This window comes from Colias philodice, chromosome 13 (assembly GCF_061535455.1).
Source record: "Colias philodice isolate Cphi_HAF_F1 chromosome 13, ilColPhil1 Martin Lab GWU primary, whole genome shotgun sequence".
Classification (NCBI taxonomy): domain Eukaryota; kingdom Metazoa; phylum Arthropoda; class Insecta; order Lepidoptera; family Pieridae; genus Colias; species Colias philodice.
The window spans coordinates 11,022,828-11,050,471 of record NC_143098.1 but is presented as its reverse complement, the minus strand read 5'-3'; the positions used below and the strand labels follow the sequence as shown (position 1 = coordinate 11,050,471).

Here is a 27,644-nt window from a genome sequence, read left to right as displayed (position 1 = left end):
ATACCATTTTCGTTGCAATTCAGTTAATTACAGTAGTTAATCACCGTTTTATAGTAATTAGGTAACTTCCTGTTAATCAGTTGTGTGTGATTTGAATTTGTTACTTAATATCCAATAGGTACATGAATGCAACATTTAAATTAAATTATACTATTGAATTAATAAAAACTTTTTGCATTTGTTTCGGATTCCTACCATTTGGTAACCGCTAATGCTAAGTAAGAGCCGTGGAACGGTGGATGAGTATATTCGACATTTCATATATTATATAGGTATGTAGATTCTCAAAGTTCCTCTCGTTCCTCTCTATTCTATTTTTAAGGTGTGCAAAGAAATTTAATAAAAAACCGCTGAAAGCGAAACGGTTATAAAGATGCACGAAGAATGCTCCTGAATGGACTTGGCCCTTGAATTTAGTTATTTTAGTCGAAAGAAACAATTCTGCTATCTTGTTACAGTTGGTGCTATGGAGTGCGATAGCATACCTCTTCGTGCTTCCGTTCTCGGAGACCAGGATGGAGGAAAGCATGGAGGTATCAGTATATTATCTATTCCTTTTTTATAGGCTAGAAAAATATCCATAAATTAAGCAAGGATAGATTTTTATAAAGTTTCCAGAACTTCAGAATTACTCCGAATCATAATAGTCATAGATACATCAAAACTAGAATCATCGTAAATTTTATAATGATTATAACGATCAATTTGAACGATCACTTGCAAGCAAGCATGAGCTTTTTATTCCATAATAATTAATACTTATAATTGACTCCTACGAGCTGCAAAGTTCCATAAAATAAAATTATATTTCAGCCCCACCCGACCTCCACGGAGAAGCCAGAAGAATCATCCCGGGACGAACCCAAGATCGAGAAGTGTTTCCACATGCCCCGGGACAAGTGCCCCACGGACGGGCAGAAGTGCACCCGCGTGGACCCCGTGTCCGTGTTCTGCTGTGATGTGGACAGCTTCAGGTTGAGGGAGGCATTGGCTATATTTAGTAAGTAAGACTCAAACTCAAACATTCATTTATTCAATTAGACTTCTTGTTGAAGCACTTTTGAATCGTCATTACATATTTTTACATTTACCACCGATTCGGAAAGCAGTATCTATTGAGAAGAACCGGCAAGAAACTCCATAGTTGCTCTTTTAAATCATGTCAGTATTACAATTTAATTTTACAGCATATATTATGATTATATGCCAAAGAACTGTCCTGTGGTTTTTAGGCGACAATCCTCCATGGGTTGTCATCTTCCATATATTCCTTAATGCTGTAATAGGCTCTCTGAACTAATACATTTTTTAAATTTGAGACTACTAAACTCTTTAGGCCCAGTTTCATCAAGCTCTGTTAGTTAGTTTAACAAGCTGTTAACTCTTTTAACGGGACATCAATGTAAGGGAGTGTCCCACCATGACCTAATCGAGGATTAGTTTCCTTAACACGGCATTATATTTAACCCGTGGCATAGAGGCTCTTTAAATTTTTAACAAGCGATTAGAAAAAATGATTTGAAGTTTTCTTGCTGTCAAGATGGACTCTGCATACTATGTATTTTTGAAAATGAAGATGTGTTGGATGATTTGTATAATTTGGATTATAGGTATAGTGCGACCGCGACGGCCCAGAATTTATAAAGACGTCGTCATTGTTTCGAAGAATATGATGATGTTGATTTTAGTACAAGATTTCGTTTATCAAAACAATCGGTTTTGGAAGTATTGCAATTAATTGAAGATAAACTCGAATAACCGTCGGATCTGTAAGTAAAACTATCTCGTGAGGTAATATTTATATTTATGTGCATAAAAGGTTCCTTCCTACATACTGTATTATTTTCAATTAAACCATAATAATCCTGTGAGTCATGTCAAATCTAGTATTGAATACCAATAGGTACTTAAATTAATGTAAACTTCACCACTACTCAGGTAAGGCTCAGGCCTCCTCATGATTATGAAATGTACTTATCTTAAATTTAAATTCTGTTTTAGGAATCTATCAGTTTCACCTACAGACCAACTGCTTATTGTAGTGCAGTGCAGTGATGGCTCAGTGGTGAATAACATTGTGAGGAAACCGACATATCATAAGATAGCGTGGTGGATAATGACCTGATCCCTTACCGTGTTTAAGTTTAAGTTAGCACTACCAATCCCATGTCCCAGCAGTGAGAAAGTATATGGGCTGACGATGATGATGATCCTAATTTAATTTAAATGTGACATTGTTATAGAAATATGTAATTTTTCATGTTACCTAAATAAATAAAACTTGTGTTTTTATAAAACATTTTTATTGTACCCTTAGATTTTACCTATCAACATCATTCAATAAATAGGTTATAACAACTAGATACTAGGTTATTACAAACAATAATTTACTTTAAATGTATCTTGCTGCTTTGTCTTTATTTTTCTTGTTTTAATTGCTTTTCTAGTACTATGAGATCTCTCGCACTTTCCTTCGGACTCCGAATTTTTTTTCGTAATTTCAACCAGATCCAGTTTACCTTCGACCAAGTGAAATTGAACCGCGATTTTTCTTCAACATTATTGTATTTATTCAACTCAAAATAAAATTAAAATAACACAAGAAAAATCACAACAAAACAATCTCCAAATAACATCAAACATTTGTAACCATGGTAACGACCAAATCGTTTGACATATAAACCAGCAAACGTAAAAGTTTCTACATGATTATTAAATTGTATACTGTGTTAGAACATTTCAATTTAGTCGAATTACCAAACATGACGGTTATTATACAACTAGAACAAATAGCCCCAACGTGCGAAACTATGGCATTGTCAACTATGACATTTTGTTTCGGGCGGTTTAAAATACGAATGAATGATTCGTGAGTCGCTCAGTTAATGGTCGATTTGATAATCGGCTGTTAGATTTCCTTCTTGGGACCTGTAGAGTTGACAACGATGTTAAAATAAATGTTTAATTTGAAGCTCGATTAATAAATGTCTGATTTAGAAAATATTGGTGAAATTGGGTCTTAATCTCTGAAGTACTAATGTATGGCCAAATTAAAAATAGGAAAGAAAAATTTGTATTTTGTAAGAGAAGCTTTGGCTATATTTATTAGTAAGGTAGCATTTATAATGTACTAACGGTCTGCCCCGGCTTCGCCTGTGGTACATATTTACGTTTTCTCTACATAAGAACCATCCTCCTACTTCAATGAAAATATAATAAAAAAAGAATTACTTATCGAAATCGGTCCACCAGTTCACGCGTGACGCCGTGACCACGGAAAACGGGTTGCATCTTTATATATATCTATAGACTAGCTTTTCGCCCGCGGTTTCGCCTTTTCCATGGGATAGATGTTTCACCGCATTAAATTAGCCTATACCTATGGAACTATCTCCAGTCAAACCATACCATAAAAATCGCTTTTTATGACAGATCAAGAACAGTCCTGTAATGGCATGTGATGTTTTTTAAATAAAATAAATAAATAAATAAATAAAAACAGGTTTACCTGATGTAAAAAGTTTATGGATTTGTGATAGTTTTTTAGAAAGGTAGTAAATTATAGTCAGGTAGTCCTTACCCACGCAACTTGCGGACATTTCTTATTTTGCATTTATTGAAGACTCGCTTTGGTAATAAAACCGGTATTTTTATTTAAAAAAGTGACACCTCTACAACAGAACTAAAAGCAGAATATTATAGATATCAGTGTTCACTGCATTTCCATCAAAATAACTCAGAATTTTCTCTATAGAAAAGAGTTAAAAAAATTGAAATGGTTCATTCGTTTACCAGACACACAGACCCAACATACACTGTGTATTAATTATAGATTAAATTATTTTAAGCTGTTGTTATATAAATAACTAGTGGTCCGCCCGCGGCTTCGCCCGCGTTTTCAAAGAAAACCCCGTTCCCGTAGGATTTCGGGGATAAAACCTATCCTATGTCCTTTCTCGGGTATTAAAATATCTCCATACCAAATTTCATGCAAATTGGTTCAGTAGTTAAGGCGTGATTGAGTAACAGACAGACAGACAGAGTTACTTTCGCATTTATAATATTAGTATGGATTTATTATCCTGACATTTCTCATACTAAACTGTGTAGTTAGCTGTTTATTCATAACTAGCTTTCCGTCCACGGCTTCGCCTGCTTTGTCTAAAACATAATACATAAATTATATACTAAAACCTTCCTCTTGAATCACTCTATCTATTAAAAAAACCGCATCAAAATCCGTTGCGTAATTTTAAAGATTTAAGCATACATAGGGAGTAGGGACATAGGGACAGAGAAAGCGACTTTGTTTTATACTATGTAGTGATTGTACACACATCAAACTAATTTTATATATACAAGAAAGTGAAGTAACCGTCACAATTAATAATTTAATTGTATCTAGCCTAATTTATTAATTTATGTCATCTGTACACCATAAAATATATTAAACAACATGTTTGGTCTAAGATCCTAACATAAGGCGAAATTCAACGGCGTGATAATAGAATGAGACCAATTTTATAATTAATTTAGTCTATTAAAAAATGTATTAAAAATGGGTTGACTGGGAAAATCCTGGACAGGACATTTTTAATGAATTAAATTTTTTTTATTTATTTTTATTTTTTATTAATTGCAGTTTCGAGATAATAAAACAATTTTGTAATAAAACAGTGCTGACATAATTTTTTTTTTCATCATCCTATCAAGTGAAAGTAACTGGTACCGACATACCTGTTTATACCTGCCAACCTAGCCGTTTGTCCCGGTAAATATTAGAAAACTATGACTGCACATTCTGTAGGTTTCATACTTTAAGTCTATTATATTTTTTTTTTATTATCTTGATACTGCAATTAATTAAAAAAAAATGTTTTTTTTAAATTAATTAAAAATGTTCTGTCCAGGATTTTCCCAGTCAACCCATTTTTAATACATTTTTTAATAGACTAAATTTATTATAAAATTGGTCTCATTCTATTATCACGCCGTTGAATTTCGCCTTATGTTCGGATCTTGACCAGTTAGCAGCCACAACAAGCGTGTAAATATGTATTTACAGATGCAGATAACGACAACGACACGACCTTGAAACGACAAATCGTGTACTGTAAAGATTTATATTTATGTCGCCACTGTGGGTTATAAATAGACATGTTTGAATGTTTATACTGCATGTTCATTTTAATTACGTTCATTATGATGGTATGGCACTGTTAGTAATTAGTATTAGGTCCAAATAAGATACTTTTAACGGATTTTAATCGTGATTTATTACTGTATGACATTTTTATTTTGTAGTATATAAAATGTAGAGAGTGTGATCAAAAAATTATCTGGATTAAAAAGCTCTATATTTTTTATCTGTAGCGCATATATGAATAAAAGAAAAATACTAATCTGTTCTTAAATATTGTTCAAAATTATATTCGAATATGTGTATTAGCTGATATTCAATTAAATCAATAGATTACAATAATGATATCCAATAGAAAACAAACAATTGAATAGGATAACAGATGGAAATTACGCTCTTTTTAAATTGAATCTACAATGCAGTCACTTTCTCAATTCCTATGCTGTTGCGAATACAAATTTAATAGACAGTACTTATTGTTTTTATTGAGTTACTGACTGACCCGGCACAACATTATTTCTGTAATTTCTTCTGCCAGGAATTATTTTTTAGATTATAGAGACATAAAAGTAATTCACATTTCAGACCAGTAGCTAAGTACTGCTTGCATGAGAAAATTCATAAAAAAATCCTTATTTAAGTTGATTATTCTTTTATAAACGCTACTAGTAGGTATGAAGTACACATTATATTAATTATAAACTTCACTATCACTACATAGTATAAAACAAAGTCGCTTTCCCTGTCCCTATGTCCTTATGTCCCTATGTCCCTTTGTACGCTTAAATCTTTGAAACTACGCAACGGATTTTGATGCGGTTTTTTTTAATAGATAGAGTGATTCAAGAGGAAGGTTTATATGTATAATAACATCCATTAAATAGTGGAGAAGTACTGTTATTTTTGAGGTTTCTAATGTGATGTCGTAAAAAATTACATTTTTTCCGCTTACATTGCAAACGCAGGCTGAACCCTACGAGTTTTATGAAAATAATGTACTAACTATTATACACATTGAAAAGGTCTACAGAAAAGTCCGCGATGGTATATGTCTATCTCTTATGGATAACCCACAATAACTTTTTTTTGTCATTTACTTTTTACGACAAATAATGGCTAATTTTCGATGCGATTTTAACCAATACAGCATTAATCCTTAACCAATTAAATACCTTGAATACATTGTTCATTTAATAGAGATCCATATGGTCCAAGAGCCAGTGAACCCTGGGAGTAACGGTCTCCCTGTAAGGCTAGAAATTTGTATACTTACGATTTATGGCATTCTAAGAGCAATAGCCATGACCTGGCAGGCGTCAGCCCTGCACGTCATCAGCCCCTTTATTTTTTAAACTGTTAAAAAAATTGGTTTTCTAAACTTGTTTCTGTAAATTTGAAAATTTAATAGGATAAAGTTTATTTATTGTACATCTTAAAAAAAAATTGACAGGCGATTACAATAAGCAGAAGTATATGACAGATCAATTAGAAAACGCACAGTTGATGGGGTAAAATAAACTTTATCCTGTATACTCGAAATTTTTATATGTCTTCAAATAAACGTCTCAGAGTAAGTATGTACAATGCCAGGCGGTTTTGAACAGCATAAGACCTTGACAGGCGAGGGGACAGTTGCTAAGGGCGGCGTGCAAATAAGAAATTTTACATGAACGCATACAGTAAACGCAATGTATTTTATTGTGTTTTATAATTCAAATCAAAAAAGCTTTTTAAATGTATTAAAATCACAATAAAATACATTATTTCATTTTTTTAATATTTTAAAATGCATAGGTAGGTACTTCAAATAACTTTCTTTATGATGATTATGATAAATAAATATGTGAGCAATCAATGTCTTCTTAAAGTACTACCTACACCACCTAATATTTATTTTGTAATATTTTTGGAACAAGTATGTTCCATATCGCGCGTTGCGAAAGGGGGCTAGACATGGGCTAGACAGAAAAAATAAAGGCCAAAAGTTGTAACGAAGCTTTTTTTTTTAAATCGTGGCCGCGTCGCCACGCTATGTGATGTTATATACATAGTCTATATTATAGTAGTGACACTACTAGCTACTAAATAATATAATAAAACTGAAGAATTTGCTTGTTTGTTTGCTATGTTGAACGCGCTAATATCAGGATTCAGGAACCACGGGTCGGATTTGAAAAATTATTTCATTCATTTGTTAGATGGTCTATTTATAGATCTTATAAGATAAGCGAAAACTTACAAAACAAAAATTATTTAATATTAAATTTGTACGTTTAAATAAAATAAATCTTTACTAATATTATAAAGCTGAAGAGTTTGTTTGTTTGTTTGAACGCGCTAATATCGGGAACTACTGATCCGATTTGAAAAATTCTTTCGCTGTTAGATAGCCCATTTATCGAGGAAGGTGATAGGCTATGTATCATCACGCTACGACCAACAGGAGTGACAGACAGAATGCACTATATGCATTCACGCAAAACCTCCCACTCGCACGCCCTTAGCAACTGTCCCCTCGCCTGTCAAGGTCTTATGCTGTTCAAAACCGCCTGGCATTGTACATACTTACTCTGAGACGTTTATTTGAAGACATATAAAAATTTCGAGTATACAGGATAAAATTTATTTTACCCCATCAACTGTGCGTTTTCTAATTGATCTGTCATATACTTCTGCTTATTGTAATCGCCTGTCAATTTTTTTTTAAGATGTACAATAAATAAACTTTATCCTATTAAATTTTCAAATTTACAGAAACAAGTTTAGAAAACCAATTTTTTTAACAGTTTAAAAAATAAAGGGGCTGATGACGTGCAGGGCTGACGCCTGCCAGGTCATGGCTATTGCTCTTAGAATGCCATAAATCGTAAGTATACAAATTTCTAGCCTTACAGGGAGACCGTTAGTCCCAGGGTTCACTGGCTCTCCAGCTAATATGGCCCTTTACACCGTATGATTTAAGTGAATATTTTCGAAGATATTACAGATTTAAAAAATGCGGGACGTAGCGTTTGCGGCGGTACCGGCCGGCCGCCCGGCTATCTATTTTATACCCGTACGAAGTCGGAGCGGGCCGCTATGTTTTTATAATACAATACAACAGTTTCTGTGATCTGTGAATACAACGTTCACAGTTTTTCTGTAGTGTATTTAGTATCAGTATTGCACCCGTGCGAAGCCGGGGCGGGTCGCTAGTATCATTATAAAGAATATAAAAAATTCGACGACGAGGCTGGACTCGAACCCGCATCCTTTCACGCCAATCCGGGGCGGATGCTTGACCAACTCAGTCACCCGTGACCCACGTTTTTCTATTTTTTATAAATTTATATTAACAAAGCATTTGAATGCAATAAAACCAAAAATATTAAATTCAAATTATATTTATTCATATTCTTTTCTTATATTTCACAGTGACACAGAACACGACGAATCTCCACGTGTCGAACGCAACTATAAAAGACCTAGATGTGTCCCAACCGATCTTCCGAAGGCTGACATCCATGGCCCTCACTGATGGGAACATTGGGAAAATTGTCGGTGAGTTTTACAATAATTTATTTAAAACAAATAATACCATTGAACTTTCCTCTTGAAGCATTCATTTTACCTATATAAAAAACTGCATCGAAATCCGTTGTGTAGTTTTAAAGATGACTGACAGTTTTACCAGACTGATAAAATTTAGATCGTTTAGATATCAATATTTGCATCTGTTTTTATTTACAAGAACACGAAGTTTTCCAAAAGGAAAATCACGATGATCAGGAAACTCCCTTCAAAAAAATCTTGAATTGCAATTTAAAAAATTGAAGGTCTGAAACGTTTATAAGCTACTAGCGGTCCGCCTCGGCTTCGCCCGTGGTACATATTTCGCAATAAAAGGTAGCCTATGTTCTTTCTCAGGGTCTAAGGATTGTCTGTGCTAAAATTCATCATAATCGGTCCATTAGTTTATGCGTGAAAACCATACAAACATACATACAAACCTTTCCTCTTTATAATACACAAGCGGTCCTCCCCGGCTTCGCCTGTGGTACATATTTCGCAATTAAAGGTAGCCTATGTTCTTTCTCAGGGTCTAAGGATTGTCTGTGCCAAATTTCATCAAAATCGGTCCAGTAGTTTATGCGTGAAAACCATACATACATACAAACCTTTCCTCTTTATAATAGATATTAGTATAGTTATAAGCTATAAGAATACGTATTATATTATGATTCATGTAGTTTATTTTTATTAATGCATCAGTTAAGGATATTTTTCAAGAGGAAAAAAGAACTAACGACAGTGAGTATATTATTTTAAAATTCGTAGATTTCACATATTAACCGACTTTCAAAAATAAGTGGTTGAGTTATATTCGACATGTTTTCGTAAAATATGCCATAGACATATAGGTATGCCATGCAACAACATTCCACTATTTTCAGTATTTCATGAGTCTGAGTAGGTACTTTAGATCATCTGCAATTTGTTTACATAATTAAGTCTATTAATATGTAAGATATATGCGTATAATATAAATAAAAATATGTTTTAGGATAAATTCCATAGATATAAAAAAAATTCAGTCATGCGTTTTGGTAGCTACATATTTTTTCATTAAAGTATCTACGTAATAATATTTAACACTTCAATTGATTAAATCCTAGGTGCTAGTCAACCCTTAATCATTATGAATTAATATAATTAACTAGCGGTCCGCCCCGGATTCGCCCGTGGTACATATTTACGTTTTCTCTACATAAAAACCATCCTCGTACTTCAAGGAATATAATAAAAAAAGAATTATCGAAATCGGTTCAGCCGTTCTCGAGTTATGCGCTTACCAACACATTTTGTGATTCATTTTTATATAATTAATAATAAAAATAATTATTTGAGACTGTTTCGCAAGATTTTAGATTTAATTTAAACGCAACAGAATTTTTCACAACGACGTCTTATTACAATTATTATATAAACTAAACGGTTTGTTTAATCAGCATTAGCGTTCATTTTTATAAATCACAGTATAAATAAACAGTAATTCCACCTTATCTTTATTAACCGACTTCAAAAAAAGGAGGAGGTTATCAATTCGGCCGGTATGTTTTTTTTTATGTATGTAAGTACACCGATTACTCCGAGGTTTCTGAACCGATTTACGTGATTATTTTTTTGTTCGATGCGGGATGGTGTCGAATTCCCTCCCGAGGTCCCATAAAAATTTTATTCGGATAGGCCCAGTAGTTTTTATTTTATGAGCATTTTTGTCTGTATTTGTTTTATATTATAGATAAGTATTGTCTTCATTATTTATTTATTCATATTATGCGGACCATAAAACGCAATATATAATATTATATTCAATAGAAAGGTATATTAAAACCTTTCTATTGAATCACTCCCATCAAAATCTGTTGCATAATTAAAGATCACAGCACAGACGTTATAAAGCGACTTAGTTTTATACTATGTAGGAGATTAGTAGGATAAAACAGTCTTCTACATTTGCAGGTCAATTCCCAAAGCACTCGCCAATCGTCTGTCTCAACATTTCGAACAACAACTTGAGCAGCATAACCCCCCAGCCGCCTTTGAGCCGGCCCTTCGCGTATTTATACGCCCTTAATGTATTGGATGCGTCTTCTAACAACCTTACGGAGTTCCCGTTGAGTCTCCTGCAGAGTAATCGGAAGATACATGTGGATTTGTCAGGTAATAAGTTCATAGATTATTTAATATGAATGATTAGGATCATGAGATTTACGAGTGGTCGGTTTCACTGCTTGCCGAATGCCGATAATGTAATCTTTGAAATTTTTTCATAACTAGTCTCTGACAGATAAGCTAACTGCTAAATAGAAAATGATGTTACAAATTCATTAATGGTGATTGAAGAGAAATTGTGTTTGTTTTTGAAGTGAAACTTCTTTATCGGGGTTGGACAAAAATTTAGTGTAACATTTTTGCGTTACGCCGTACGCGTGACATTTTTGCGTTACGCCATACCCGTGACATTTTTAAGGTCATAAAGAAGTTTCACTTCTTACGTGTGTACTCTAGTACACGCATACATTTTTTTCTGTGTGAGTGTCTGCGTATGCATATGTGCGTGCGTGCCGTGTGCGTGTGATTGTGATGTTATTTGTAGATATAGATATAACATTGTGAATGTTTGTCACCTTACTCCACCTAAACGGTTTGGCCGATTATAGTTACAAAGCAATAGGAAAAAGCGACTATTTATAGAAATACGAGATACGATGTAGACATTTATTTTTAACAATCCCCTTACAGGAAACAACTACCTCCCCTGCAAGCACTTCCACAAAGCCATGGAGGTGAACAGCCGGGAGCCGCTGCTAAAGTTCCTCCACTACAATAAGACGTACTGTGCGATCGATCTGAGGTACAACTGGTTTAAGGACGTCCAGATTGTCCAGATCGATCATGTGTGGGTGCAAAAACAGGTATGTTGAGGTCTCTATATTTAGGTAAGCACTGTGTAAACTAAACATACCTATTTACACTGTATACTATAACCATCACAGCAGTAATTAATAAATAATCAAATTTTAGGTTATAAAAAAAAAAACTAAAAAACACGATTCAATAAGACCATAGAATTATTGTATTGTCACCAATTCTTGATAAGTGTTCGATATTTGAATTAAATTTGTCCGTTTAAAGTGCTTCAGCATTGAGTCCAAAGGACTGTTACATACTAACTCATACTTAAAAATCACAGCCTCACGATTACGTGATGATTACATTGCTTCTTAAAAATTGGTTGTCTGTAAAGTCGGTTTACTGACGAGTGACGATAGTTAAACGTGACAACGTCCGATTGTGCTTCTTTGTCGCTCGTTCTGCGCTGTCGCTTGCACTTCAAGCCTTACATGGAACGCCTCAGAGCGAGGTAACGCCGCATGAGTCATGTTTTTTCGTGCGTGCAGCCGGCTCTATCGAATTATAAGACGTTGTCACGTCAAAAGTGCGACAGAATTCACATTTTCTCTAAAAAACTACAATAAAACAATCAAATTTACAATCATTTTCATACAAAATTGCAGCTAAACGAGTCCTGCCAGAACATAAAGCCAGCGAACATAAACTGCACGTGCACCACGGTGCTCGAGCTAGTGGTGTCCAAGGAGGCGATATACGTGGTGGGGGTGGATTGTTCCCAGCGCGGACTGAGAGAGATGCCAACTAATCTGCCCAATAATACCGTTAATTTGAACGTGTCTCATAATAATGTGAGTTGTGTATCTATTAATTTTTGCATAGCTTCTTTCGCGGGCCTTGAGCGCGGGGACCGAATCGAGAAATTCCGTAACGAAAAAACCTCACGCTTCCGACGGGCGCGGAGGTGTGGCTTGAAGGCATAGCATGCAATAGCTTTACCGCGGCAGTCCCCGAGTGCCACACGTCTTTTTTATAATATTTAATATTGATTTTTCAGTACATTATATAAATATAAATAAAATTCTCGTATTGCAGCTTTTAAGTTAAATTCTTTCGAAACGGCTTGACTGATTCTCATGAAATTTTGCCCGTATTTGACAGTTTACGTGACATTTTAATATTATCGTGTAATACTTTATTGGACGGCTAAGTTTTATCCAAGCATTGAAAAATCAGCCAGTTAGGGCTTAGAGGTATGAAAAATAGATTTTGTCCGACACAACATTCTCTACCCGATATGCACACAAAATTTCATGAGAATCAGTCAAGCCGTTTCGAAAGAATAAGAATAAGGCACAAATCTATTTGAATTTGAATCTCAGCACGAAATGAAGTCATGGGTAATGCTATTATAGCTGAGTCTTCGTTCAATCACTCTTTTTTTAGTCTCTTACATATTCTCGTTAGGTATTTTACAAGAATATTAATTATAATTAATTATTATTATTTCAGATAACATCTCTTCAAGCAATTTCGGATGATAGTACTTACGATCACTTACGATGGCTGGTCGCAGACTACAATGACATCACTAGCCTCGTTGAATTGGAGGGATCCAAGTTCATAGATAACTTTGGTCTGTTCTCTATTACGAATAATAAATTGCATTCGGTGAGTTTTCGATACATACGTATTATGTGTAAAATATATTTTGTCTATCTGTGTATTGTTTTGTTTTTGTCTCTCTGTGAACCGTCTGGACTTTTTACTGGATTATGTACGGATATTAAACATTAGCTGCGCCCCGCGGTTTCACCCGCGTGGCTCCGCTCCTGTTGGTCTTAGCGTGATGATATAATATAGCCTATAGCCTTCCTCGATAAATCGGCTATCTAACACCAAAACAATTTTTCAAATCGGACCAGTAGTTCCTCAGATTAGCGCCTTCAAACAAACAAACTCTTTAGCTTTATAATCTTATATATAAAATTCTCGTGTCACAATGTTAGTCTGCATACTCCTCCGAAACGGGTGGACCGATTCTCATGAAATTTTCTGTGCATATCGGGTAAGTCTGAGAATCGGCCAACATCTATTTTTCATATGTACCACGGGCGAAGCCGGGGCGGACCGCTAGTATTAGATTATTATAGATTTTAATTGTTGTTGGATACCTAATCACATAAATTATAATTTTATGATGATAATTGATTACAGATTCACCCATACGTGTTCTCGGACCGATTCGACTCGACCAGCGCCACCATGCTAGTTGCCGGGAACTACATACACTGTGACTGTAATACTGAGAAAGTGCTAAAGGTAATTGTATATATGACTATATTAAATTATATTCTCCGTCTATTTAAGTAACAGTTTTCTTTAGAAATCGCTTACACAGTAGGTAATATTGTACCAATAAATTAAAATCATTCTTGAAAGCCAAATAGAACACACTTCTTTAAATTATAATAAGCCTTGACATAGTTTAAAAATAAATTAATAACATAACACATACATTATTAAATGATGATACTACATACTGTATTTAATTATAATTTATTTCCTTACAGCCATGGCTACTAGAAAATAACAAAGCCATACCGGACTACAAACAACTAAAGTGCGAAAATATTCCAAACACCGCTGTCGTAGAACTAAAAGAATTCCAAGTGTGTCACACTCCACGAGACTGGACGGACTATATCTATTATATTATTGGTCTAGAAACCCTCGTTTTAGTGTTACTAGTAAGCAAAGTGTCCTATGATTATTGGGTGTTCAAAACAGCTGGATATCTGCCGTGGCCAGCTAATAAAATGCCTAGACTGCCGTGTGATTGGCTCTGTGAATAATATTTGATGTTTGTTTGACGTTTTACGATATCTGTGGTATTTTTTTTACTTTCTAAGATGTTTGGATGTTAGTCCTGATTGAGATTTTCGCGCCAAAATCAATATTGACATGGTGGTGTAATGCAATGATGCCAAAAGTGAATAAAAACAGTGCAATTCTTTTAGATGGTGATTTACAGAAAATAATAAATATGCTTAATTAGACATTATATAGACTAAGATAATAAGATAAGGGCCTGTTTCACCACTTGCTGATTGCTACTGCTAGGCTATTTATTTTTTTACGAACATTCATTATTTGTTATATTAACTGGCAGATGTAAACAGAATATATTATTATCTAGAAGTTGTGAAGCTGGCTGGTAAACACTGCAAAATAATATGCGAAAGACCAAAATAAAATAACGTTAATCAGAGTTTATAATAATATTTTCGGTATATTTTTATATTGATCATTTTCCATAATTTATAAGTAGGTACATAAACAACATAGATATTTAAAAATGTGTATATATTTTTTTAATCTATAAGTATAATATTATATCATGAATGTGCCTTAACTAGCAAAATAGTAAATACTTATATCATATTTACAAATTTTTAGCATATTTACAAATTTTAAGTATTTTCTGGAAGCAAACTAGTTATGAACTTAGGGTACATGTTTCGGATTTTTTGTCTTTTTGAATATTAACTGATAAAACTTGCCATTTTTTTGGAATCTCTAGTGTGCTCGAAAATAACTGTTTAAGCAGAAATTATAAAAAAATAAGCATAATAAATAAAAATCTATTTTTATTACTATCTACTCGATTTGTTATGTACATAATAAAAAATTAAAAACATATTTTTATATTTGACGACGCGGTTGGCGCAGTGGTAAGTAACTTCCTACTGAGCCGACGGTCCCGGGTTCGATCCCCGGTCAGGGCAAATATTTGTGTGATGAACTCAATTATTTGTTCTTGGGTCTGGGTGTTTATCTGTATATATGTATTTATTAAATATTATATTTATCGTCGCCTAGTACTCACAACACAAGCCTTAATTGAGCTTACTGTGGGACTAGGTCGATTTGTGTAATAATGTCCTATAATATTTATTTATTTATATTTATTTATTATATTTTATATGTATATTTCATAGCTTTAAGACTTAATGTCGCTGTAAGAGGCTTATTAGTACACTTTTTAAGTTAAGGAAATAATAAATAATTTATCATCATAGAATTTTATGTTAATTTGTAAATAAGGCAGGCCGCGTAATGCGGTCGCGGAAGAATTCGAACCAATACCCGCGGCCCCATCATAAAAGCGGCTCGACGGAACACAGTGCAGTGGGGTTTTAGTCGGTAAGAATCCGACATAACCCACGTCTCCTTCCCCGGGTACTGTGGGTATCTATGCAAGATTTCCCCACTTAAAAAAAAGCTTTGTAATATAACAATCCCACCCATAAGATAAATTAAATATTTCTTTCTATCGAAATAGGTCAAACAATTGCTAATTTTATTTTTTTTTTTGCTTTTGATACGTTTAAAAAAACATTTTTGAAGTGAAACTTCTTTATCGGGAATGGACAAAAATTTAGTGTAACATTTTTGCGTTACGCCGTACGCGTGATTTTTTTGCGTTACGGCGCACGCGTGACATTTTTGCGTTATGCCGTACGCGTGACATTTTTGCGTAACGCCGTACGCGTGACATTTTTGCGTTACGCCGTACGCGTGACATTTTTGCGTTACGCCATACTCGTGACATTTTTAAGGTCATAAAGAAGTTTCACTTCTTACGTGTGTACACGCATACATTTTTTTTAATACGTAGCGATTGTAGCATCGTTGTAATGATATTATGATGACTGTTATGTTATAATAAACTGTTTAAGTAATATAAAAAGTAGGTACATTTTTTCCAACATTTTGTATCTTTTTCTACTAATAGTCAGTGCCATTTGGCTTGAGATTGTACATTGATTTAAGATATTTATGTATATAATAGATGCGAAGACTGTATATTTTGTTTGCTAATTTTAAGATTAAATTTTTTTCTCGTCACCTATGTAGGTAGTTTCTTTTATTTATCCTTCCCGTAACTTATTCCACTCTAATCATATTCTAATATAACTATAATTAATAAAACAACTCAATATGCTGCTAAAATAGCAACTAATATTTCAATTGCCAGAGTGTGTTTGTTTCACATCACAATGCAGCGATTTTATGATACGATTTTTGTGTAAGGATAGTGTGTCTATAGAGTTAGGTTAGTTTTTACCGTGGAAAACATCTTCCAAAGGGAAGCTTTGTTAAGATGCACTCCGAAAGTTTTAAAATTCCGGCCCTATATTAAGAAAAGGAGACATGTATGGGGCATTCTTCACAAAGGGGAGCGTCGGGCGAGTAGAGGCAATCACGATAGTGTAGAGGGCCTGAATGCCTATGATCGGCCGTCATTGTAGATGACTAATCATATTCATCTCATATCATTTATAATCATAATCGCTGTAATGGCGGCAAACATAGACAATCATTTGTTGGGCCAATGTTGCCCATTGTGTAGATGGCCCATAATTGAATTACAGAATTTTGGCTAATTTTCATTGACCACGTGAAAGAAGCCGCGCGAGTGCTAGCCTACTTTAAGGGTCACTTCACACTTGTGTTATGATTGTAGCCTATATAACTCTACATACAAGAGATCTTCATTCATTTTCTACTTTATATAGGTAGCCTAGGTACATATTTTATTACGAATAGTTTGTTACAATATCAAAAGTGGAAATTGACGAAATAGGACATAAGGAAATTTTATAGATATTAGTTATAAATAAAACCAATTATAATTTATAAAGAAACTTTATTTCATAGGTTTCATATTCTTCTTTTTCTTAAAATTACTCTTTCCTGTCTTTTGTTTAAAATTCTGACCCTTATTCTTCTTATCTATTTTGCCTTTTCCAAACTTCTTCGGCTTACCTTTTTCTTCGTTAGTGGAAACTTTCCTTAATTTATTATTTTTACTATTTTTCACTTCGTCTGTATCTTTCGTTTTTGATTTATCTGTTTCTTCAAGTTTTCGTCTGAAAATAAAAACATTTATTTTTATTATAACCACAAAAATGGAGGCAAATATTTTTCGTGATAGATTTTTAGTTGTTAGAATGAAAATAGACGTGTCTTTCGTTGAAATTATTATTTTTTTGAATTATCATTTATCCTGACTTCATATGTTTTGAACCATGATAAAAAATGTTATTTCTATGACTTCTAATCTATACTTAATATTATTATAAAGCTGAATAGATTTTTTGTTTGAACGCGCTAATCTCGGGAACTAGTAGTCCGATTTAAAAAATTCTTTCGGCGTTAAATAACCCATTTATCGAGGAAGGTTATATATCATCATCCTAAGACCAACAGGAGCGGAGCAATGCGGAAAAAACCGCGGAATACACCTAGTATTAAATAACTCACTTGCTAGGTTTTTCCAATATAGTAGATATTTTATCCCTACGCGGTGCTTTCTTGGCGAGCTTTTTCCTTTTATTTGGGTCTTGTTTCAAACGCAGCATGTATTCGGGAACCTCACAACCGGATTGTTTCATTACTGATGCTATACTGTAATATTAAAATAAAAATAAAAATTGGTTGTCTGTAAAGTCGGTTTACTGACGATAGTTGAACGTGACAACGTCCGATTGTGCTTCTTTATCACTCGTTCCGCGCTCTCGCTTGCACTTCAAGCCTTACATGGAACGCCTCAGAGCGAGGTAACGCCGCATGAGTCATGTTTTTTCGTGTGTGTAGCCGGCTATCGAATTATAAGACGTTGTCACGTCAAAAATGTGGTCTTACAAAATCTGATAAATAAAGATGCCTAAGCAGTATTTTTTAGGAAGAAAATCGATAAATATAATTATATAGTCTGTCTGTCTGCTTGCGATAATCTCAAAAACTTTATTGCACCGATTATCATTCTGTTTTCACTAATGGATAGCGTGGTTTTCGCGCTAGGTTTTGATAGATAACATTCTACGTTTTAACAGAATTTCCTATTTAAAATAAAAGACCAAAATATGTTTAAAGTGTAATGAAACATTAATATTCTTACCTTCTTAAATTAACAACATCATCCTGAGTAAAGAACGTGATAGCTTTTCCCTTTTGCCCTGCTCGGCCTGCTCGCCCCACTCTGTAATATTAATAAAAAATATTGTAATATTTAAATCATATAATATTTCATGAATAAATAATCATATTTATTGGGTTATAAAATAATTTCAAATTACTTTAGTTGCTATTTCCTACAAAATAATTGTTACGAATATCATAGTTGTCATTGCCACACTACATTTATTTTATAGAATCTACAAATGCTACTAAATTTTCTAAATCACCTATCTATACTAATACATATTATAAAGCTGAAGAGTTTGTTTGTTTGTTTGAACGCGCTAATATCGGGAATTTTCCGATTCCGATTTTCAAAATTCTTTCGGTATTAGATAGCCCATTTATCGAGGAAGGCTATAGGCTATGTCACGCTAAGACCAAAAGGAGTGGAGCAATGCAGGTAAAACCGCGGAGCATAGCTAGTTATATATAAATAAACTAATTAAAACAACTAACCTGTGAATATAAGATATAGCTGACGGTGGGAAATCGTAATTGATCACCAGATTGACCCCACGGAAATCGATCCCACGACCCATGAGTTCAGTACAAATGAGCACCCAAATACGACCCACGCGGAAACTGCGTACCACGTTGTCTCGCTGCAAGTTGAGTTGAGTTTGAGTTGGAAGTTGAGTTGAGCAGAAAGTTGAGATGTAGAAGAGAGTTTTGAGTTTTATAGAATTTTTGTTCTGAGATTTGGGTGTTGAGTTGAGTTAAGTTATAATAATAACAAACCTACTTATTATACACCAAAAAAGGCGAAGAAAAAATACAATATAGCACAAAATTATGGAATGACTTAACAATTGTAACATAATATGTAGTAAGTACTTCAATTCTACACTCTGATCTTTTGTCAAAGACGAGTTATGTTGAGTTAAAAGAAAAAAAAAATGACGGGTTAAAGTCATGGAGAAAATGTTGCTGAAATGAGCTGTATTTTTTGTTGAATTACGCTGTGTAAAGTTGAGTAATGTTTAATTGAAGTGAAACTTCTTTATCGGGGTTGGAAAAAAATTTAGTGTAACATTTTTTCGTTACGCGTGACATTTTTCCGTTACGCGCCATCTTTTTCTTATCCCTACCACGCGTGGTTCGACGTTTTTCTGTAAAGTTGCATATAGTAAATTATTTTTTGAAAAATAAGGTCATAAAGAAGTTTCACTTTTTACGTGTGTACACACATTTTTTTTCTTTGAGATAAATGCATGATATTTCTTTACATTCAACGAACAACAAATATAAAGTTCCCCCAGTTATAATTAGTTTAATTAAACATACCTGCGCCTGAGTTCTGTCCGCATGAATAACATCAACATTAATTCCATCATAAATAAGTTCTTTGAACAGCTGCTTGGCTCTGTCCTTGCTTTGTACGAAAACTGAAAGTAACATATTCATTTACATTATTTTTTATAGCATGTGTTTAGCTGTGCTTGATCTGCAGAAAAAAATGAACAGGTTTAACACGAGTTTTATATCAAATATTATAAGTCTTTTTCTTCTTTAATTATAGTCTAATGCAAATTGGGACATTTTAATGATATTAAACACTAATAACCTACGATATATATTAGTCATATCACATAATTAATTTTTTTTTTATAAAAATTTAATTTTCACATTATCAAGTAATTATAAACATAAATACAATTTCTTTGCACCAAAATATAATTAATTCAGACAATAATAACAATGTTATATTACCGAGTACAGGCGGTTTGAGTCCCTTCTGTACAAGCTGTCTGAATGCCACTAGCTTCCCATTTTCATTGCCGCAGAACAACAACTCTTGATCCACTGTTGTTGCTGCTGCGTTCCTGGTGAAAACAAACAACAACACAATTTATAATTGACATTTATTACAATAGATATTATTTTTTATTAGTTACAACTTGAATTATGCAGTTCTAAATGTTTAATCGGTGGTCGTTTTCATTAATGTTTCGTGAAAATATAAAAAAAAAATAACCAAGATGTCTACATGCCGCACTTCGCCAGCACTGTGCCCGGCTGCTGTCTGAACGTGGCTACCTCATCATTGGACCCATCGAATATCTTATTTACCAAGTGTTTTAGTATGATATTCCACAAAAAATCACTTTTTTTTTTCAAAAATAGCGCAAAAAACCATCTTTTCCTTCTATCTTCCTACAAAAAACCTACAAAATATCACAAAAAACCCGCACCTAGCGCCCACGGCCACGCTCACAAGCCCACGCACGGTCCTCCTCGCCCACTTGGCCACTGCGGGCGTGTGCGTCGCGCTGAACATGCCCACACGCGCGGAACTGCACGCGCTCAGCACTGTGCCCAGCTGCTGTCTGAACGTGGCCACCTCGTCGATGGACCCTTCGAACATTTTATCTGCTTCGTCTATGATTAGCCATTGCACTCTGAAAAATTAAAAAAAATTATGTAATTAAAATCAGAAAAAATAAATACATTAAAGCAGTGTAATAAAAAATGAATGAATAGCTAATTTGTATTAAAACTAGTAATATAATAGACTGTAGGAAAAACTCATACAGCACTGAATCGAAATTCAATAAATAAAGGAAAAATATTAAGAAATTACAAATCATGACATCTCAAGTAATATTTAATAAGTTTTTAGTTGTTTTTTTTTTATTTACCAATCTAAGTAAAGGGAATGTAACCATATTTTCTTTGTATAGGTAGGCTACCAAAGAAAGTTTGTATAAATCTCCAAAAAACATATTTTTTGTCATTAACAATTGCACCATTAAGTAATACTTACTTATCCAAAGTGACACTGCAGTTCTCTTGAGCCAACATGTAGCACAAACGATTGGGAGTGCTTATCACTATATCTGAAAGAAAACAAGCATAGAGGTATACATAAGTTTCTGTGTTAAGTGGGAACAAAAAAAAATGAATTACTTTATAAGCAATTGAATTTGAATTTTTAGTGTTTTTTTTCATTTCACTCCAGTTCATTAGTCACAGACACATCATCAATCATCATAAACAAAGAAATATTTCAAATAACCAATTAAAATAATTTTATGCATTACTGAAAAATAAATCAAAACACTCACCACTCTTCCTAACCGTAGCCTCTCTCTCTTTGACCTTGCTCAATTTAATACTTTTAACGACGCTACATCTCAGTTCCGTACTAGCGGACAGCCTTAGGGCCTCTCTATATATCTGCTGCGCTAGTTCCCGCGTGGGGCACAGGATCAGGGCCCTGGGGCCTCCGGCTGGGGCCCCGAGAATGTGCAATAGGGGTATAAGGAATGCGGCTGTTTTGCCTGAGCCTGTGGGCGCTGTGCCTATGAGTTGACGATTCTTGAAAAAAAGCACACATTACATTTTTACAGGTTACTAATAACAGACTAAGTTACAGATAATTTTTAAATAAATTAAGTATCTGTAAGAAAATCTACCAAATACGTATATGCTTGTGAAAATGCACCTTATTTATTTTTTTGCTTATATTTTGATGATTGCTAATGCATCTAAATTGTGAATTTACTGGTAAGAAATCATTCATTCTCAATGGGTTACACAATTAGTTCCAATGCTATAAAATTACAAAAACAAAGAGATCTATGAAACAGCAACACTCAATAAAATACAATATTGCAGTCTTACATTTTATACTTGTGCTACAAGAATATCCATAACATATAAACTTTAAACTAAAAAATAACACAAAAATCCTCACCTCCAACATACAAGGCATAGCCTGCCGTTGTATCGGGGTGGGTTCGCTATACCCGCACTGCCTTATCATGTCCACTAGCTCTGGGGCCACATTGTATCGCGATGTGAGCTCGGAGAAGTCCCGCAGAGCGCTGGGTATGTGACGCCCGACTGCTTTGATGCCGTATTCATTGCGGAATCGATTTTGCTGCAAGGATAAGAACAATGTTTTTGAAGTGATAACTTCTTTAGCGGCGTTGGGTATAAAATCTTAAACTCGCGTCAGGACACGTGGCCTGATCGAAAAAGCATAGGACGGATGTTTTTTTTTTAGCCTTTATATTCCATGCGTAAGACGGATACCATTCCAAAATATCCAACATGCTGAACGTTAATAATCAAGTTTTCACTTGTGCCGGCACTCCCGGAGTGCAACCCGTCTTTTTTTTTTAGTTTTAGACTGTTCCTTGGGCTTTTATTATAAAGAAAATTATTGGTATACAATGGAAATGAATCATGCTAATTGTCAAGTTTGTATGTATATTGAATTAAGAAGAATAAAGTTTATAATTTTTTGTAGATTTACAAGAGAAAACGTAAGCCAGGCAAACCGAAAGCATGGTGGTCCGATGATATTTCTAGAACAGCGGGTAAATCTTGGATGCGTCTGGCCAAAGACTGCAAAGAGTGGAAAAAACATGAGGAGGCCTATACTCGACAATGGGAAAATTATAACGAGATGGTAAAAATATCTTACCTCTTCCAACTCGAGTTTCTTTTGCAACTCTTCCGGCGTGAGTTTGGACTTCTTCTCTTTTTTCTTCTTTTCCTTTTTCCCAAAAGACAACCCTTCAACAATTTGCAGTTCGTCATTTGATTCTGTGTCCACATTTTGTTCGTCTGGTGATTCTACGTCACTTGCGTCTAAGTAATTATTGTAAAATTGTATTGTTGTTTTTAACCATTATATTTTGTGTAATAAATAACATGAAATAAGGTTTAGTTGGTTGTCTTTCAAGTTTTTTAGATGATTTCGTATTTAATAAATATCATATCAATTTTTTTATAAGGAATTCAAAGATGATATGAATAGATTCTCAGTTTCTACATTTTGTTGTTCATATTGTGTTTCATTTCGCTTATGTGTGAGTTCAAATGGAAGAAAATGTACAGAAATCTTAATCATAAAGTGTTTAATAAGCGATAAGGTACATAATAAACAAGTGGTGAAACCAACCATTACTATGTAATAAAAATAAATAATTTATTTACTTACCATCTGAATGTTCACTACCTACATCCTCGTTTTCCTCATCTTCTATGTCACTGACCTCAGCTGGTTCTTCTTTTTTTATTTCCGCCTTTTTAAGCATTGGCTTGACATTTTGTTCCTAAAATATTGTGAACAGTAACTATCTTTACTTTAATTCTAAAGCTTTTTCGTTGATATAAGATTTTTACTTGAATTGGTCTTGATAGGAAATCATGTTTATAAATTCTATTAAAAATTAGGGTCAATCATTCACAATCACAATAAATCGTGTTTAAAAATATAGTAAATGTGAAAGAATCACAGAATCACATATTATTGATATATTGCAAATACTCGTATTGTATAGTTGAAGCAGATATGGGCCTGAATCTTAAAACATGTGAGTTTGTTTGTTCAGAACGTTGGAAAATACTAAATTGTAAAATACAACAAGTAAAGAGGTTATGTTTACTTACATGATTATTTACACCCAATACACGTCGTGAATAAATAAATGTTAACCCTTTAGTAAGTTTCTTAAATATATCATATGCATCCATTGTAACGGTTTATTTTGTCAAATTATATTAACATTATTAGCTTTCGTATGTTGTATTTTTCGGTATATACGCATGCCAATGTTTTTAAAATTGTAATGACAGCTACAGTAAACAGTTGACAGCTTGACGTTATGCCATTGCGACAGTCAACCGTACTTTCAAACCTCTAGCTACTAGGCTTTTTGCAAATTGTGACATGGATATAAAAAATAGTTTAAAAGAAATTAAATCATTGTATTCATGTATTTAATAATCTATTAAAGATCTGTACCTAAGTAATTTGCATAGAACAGTTGTTTATGTGACCTTATTTTTATTAAATAAGACGACGCAACGGCACATAAAACGCTTTGCAGTCTTTTCGGGTTTTGATAGCTGTTCTTACTATCTTTTCCTTCTTCAGAGATACATGAGAGATACAGATAACATAACATTGTGGGAGATTTATGTTCTTTTTTGTGCAAATAAATTTATTTATTTGATGCTATTGTTCTTTTTGTGTAAACAAAAGGGCTTAGGCAAATTCGTGTCGTAATTTCTATGCGGCTCAAAGATTATACACATACGTTTATGACTCTTTTTAGTTTCTACCAGTCCTACCACAGATCACAGAAACTAAAGGGAGATATGGTTAGGGGGCGCGGCGGGGCCGGTGTCGCAGCAATATGCCCAAAAAAAGAACAAGCTGTAGTGGTGCTGTATACGTACGTCACTTACAATCTAGTGTGCGAACGAATAGTCGCTCTCATATTTTTGTGTGATGACACGCACACAACGCGAAGTATTGTTTTGATTTTGTTTACTGCAGTTGTGTGCGTAAATTTGTAATGAGACACGGTTTCGTACTCAGCGTAAGCGATTGGCATCTAGTAAGCTGAGATGTGGCCTAAGATGGAGCGCGCTGCCCTAGAATGTACCTGTTCACTCTCCTCTTGAAGACCTCCATATTGTACTCATAATAATATTATACTCACTTAAATGAATTTGTAACAACGTATGGATGCAAAATGTGTGTGATGATGCAATTTGAATACTAAAAAATAATACTTTATTTGGTACTAGTACTTAACTAAGCAACTAGGTACTGCTGAGCGGATCGTATAGTCTCTTTGATCAAAGTATAGTCTGGATAAGCATAGAATACTGTACTTTTTACCTGGATGAATTCCTGTGTCTTTTATATGCAATCTGTGTAATGTGTATTAGGAACATATCTATTTGAATCAATATAAGTAAATCCTAAAAATATGGACTTGCATATGCATGTAGCTTTATGAATATACTTAATATAGGTACATAATATATAATGTTTTAACAAACACCTTTATTCTTAACTAAGGTTTTACCTCAGATTAATATCTATACATCTATACAAATATTATAAAGAGGAAAGGTTTGATTTTTTGTTTGTTTGTTTGTTTGTATGAATTGAATAGGCTCCGAAACTACTTGGCAGATTTGAAAAATTCTTTCACTGTTGGAAAGCTACATCATTTCTGAGTGACATAGGTTTTATCCCGGAAATCCCACGGGAACGGGAACTATGCGGGTTTTTTTTTGAAAACGCGGGCGAAGCCGCAGGCGGAAAGCTAGTCTTAAATATATTGTGTAACCTCAATAATTTATTATGTTCATAATGATTCGTCATTAAACACTAGGATCGGGAAATAAGGAATAAAAGGTTATAATTAATACACCGTTTCAATGGAATCACTGCGAGTTTATTAAATTTTATACCTTTATTACATCCAACTGTTTGTCCCATTATAATTATTGTAAATACAGTTTTCGTATGAAACATAAAGGACCGCTTTAAACAACTCAATTTATTTAAAATATCAGATTCAAAGATACTTAGAGTACTAATCCATTCTTTTGATATGTTCCTACTTCGCAACCCGAGTTGATTCCTTAATCACAATTATCAACAACATCAAAACAAGTAAAGACACCACCATTTTATTACCACTAAAATACTGTGATTTTTCCTTCATGTTTTAACTAATAATAACAGACTTTATTTTGCAACGATGTGCTACATTTTAATTGTCACATCTAAAATACTTCTGTTGTTGAACGCAACCGGTAGCTGTCAAGATTGACGGAACGTAAATTGACAGTTGATTTATTTGAAAATTTGGTGGGAAAATAAAGCCGGGAAGTGGGAACTTGGGAGTTGGGTAAGTAACTTTGTTTTAATATTATGTGTTTAATTATTTTGTGGCTTATTCTAGTATAATTATATAGTTATGTAAATAATATGCATTGTTTTGCCAAACTTTGACCAAGCTATCATCTTACTTTTGAGTGTTCGTCAATGAATGCAGGGTCATCAATATTTTAGTGATAATAAAAAGCAATACAGTCGAATTCCATACAATCTACAACAATAGTACTTTAAGTGTCTTCACTGAAGATGCCCTTACAACGAATCGTAGAGGACTTCTAACTCCCTAGAGCCGATAATACGGTCCTATCTTACCTTATCGATTCATACACAATACTATGAAACATTTTTACACCCTCCACTCACGTTCCTGAACATCAATCAATAACAAAACGTTCTAACTAAATGTATTTTTTAAAAACATATTTCTTCTTTTTCAACGATGGCAAACTATAACGTTTAACGCAATATTTCTTGAGGCAAATCGGTCATAAATGTCACATACGCTCGATAAAATTTTTAAATACAATAAATTAATAAATGTGTATGTTTCTATGAATCGAGGGTACGTACCACTTAAGACAATCTTATAAAAGATAAAAAGAAAAAAAAAATATCGATACTAAACGCAGATCGTGCATACATTAAATTACTTAAAAATCTTAAACTAAGCGTGTCAGCAAAAATATAGTGCAGTTAAAAATTAGAATTGCCACTTAATTAACATTCACATATAAATTGCTTTCATAAAAAAATATTTCTGTGTATAAAAGTTAATGAAGCATAACAAGTAACAGTGGCGCGATTTTACTAAAAACAGATAGAACTATTAACATAAACTTTATTATCTATATCACTATGGCGAAAATAAATTTAAAAGGCTTGGCCTGCATCGACAGATTACTAACTCAACTAAGTACAGTACAAGATAAGCACACATTGTAAATTATAGTAAAATGTATGTGTAAAATTATCTTAAATTTTAGTGTAAATTCGCTACCGTTATCGATGTACAATCGAGTACAGTGCGATTTTCTTTAAATTATTTAAATATTTTAATAAATAAAATGTATTAAATTACCAATAAATATTATAATGTAAATTTGAATAAACTTAATATTATAGCATAAATGCGTATCTACGTGTGCTCAAAACTTATTATTTGATTTTTAGAGCTCAAGTACTGTAACGTATTGTCAGTTCGCCATTCTACACGTAAAAATATTTGGCATTTTAAAAGCGCTATTTATTTTCGGCAAAATCGGCCCACTGTCTCATTTTCTGTAGATAAAAAGTTATTTCTAGCAATAAATCGTATGTCAATAGTGGGTATATTGTAAATACTTTTTATATATGTAGTTACTGCAGACGGGTTTCAACGATAGCTCGACCAGGACCGCGGGACTATAGTACATATATAATAAA

The 27,644-nt window shown here is 33.6% G+C and overlaps 2 protein-coding genes across 2 annotated transcripts in view; one reads left to right on the top strand and one right to left on the bottom strand.

Annotated features, from left to right (window-relative positions):
* Positions 1-14,962, top strand: part of hfw (leucine-rich repeat domain-containing protein hfw) — a 32,545-nt gene extending 17,583 nt beyond the window's left edge. The window contains exons 2-10 of the mRNA XM_089702845.1: positions 459-533; positions 814-1,000; positions 8,555-8,680; positions 10,643-10,843; positions 11,426-11,598; positions 12,202-12,387; positions 13,049-13,207; positions 13,754-13,858; positions 14,110-14,962. Coding sequence (XP_089558971.1) covers positions 459-533; positions 814-1,000; positions 8,555-8,680; positions 10,643-10,843; positions 11,426-11,598; positions 12,202-12,387; positions 13,049-13,207; positions 13,754-13,858; positions 14,110-14,391 — 1,494 coding nt within the window. The 3' untranslated portion in view covers positions 14,392-14,962. The remainder of the gene's footprint in view (positions 1-458; positions 534-813; positions 1,001-8,554; positions 8,681-10,642; positions 10,844-11,425; positions 11,599-12,201; positions 12,388-13,048; positions 13,208-13,753; positions 13,859-14,109) is intronic.
* A 2,273-nt stretch (positions 14,963-17,235) lies between these two features.
* ais (DExD-box helicase 52) lies at positions 17,236-24,139 on the bottom strand. The gene is made up of 13 exons (XM_089702827.1): positions 23,969-24,139; positions 23,517-23,631; positions 22,998-23,164; positions 22,263-22,448; positions 21,631-21,883; positions 21,330-21,402; positions 20,758-20,964; positions 20,276-20,388; positions 19,850-19,950; positions 19,022-19,167; positions 18,504-18,584; positions 17,867-18,010; positions 17,236-17,472 (listed from the first exon to the last, which is right to left on the bottom strand). The coding sequence occupies exons 1-13, from the start codon at positions 24,050-24,052 to the stop codon at positions 17,250-17,252; spliced, it is 1,893 nt and encodes a 630-aa protein (XP_089558953.1). The 5' UTR covers positions 24,053-24,139; the 3' UTR covers positions 17,236-17,249.
* Between the last annotated feature and the right edge of the window lie 3,505 nt (positions 24,140-27,644).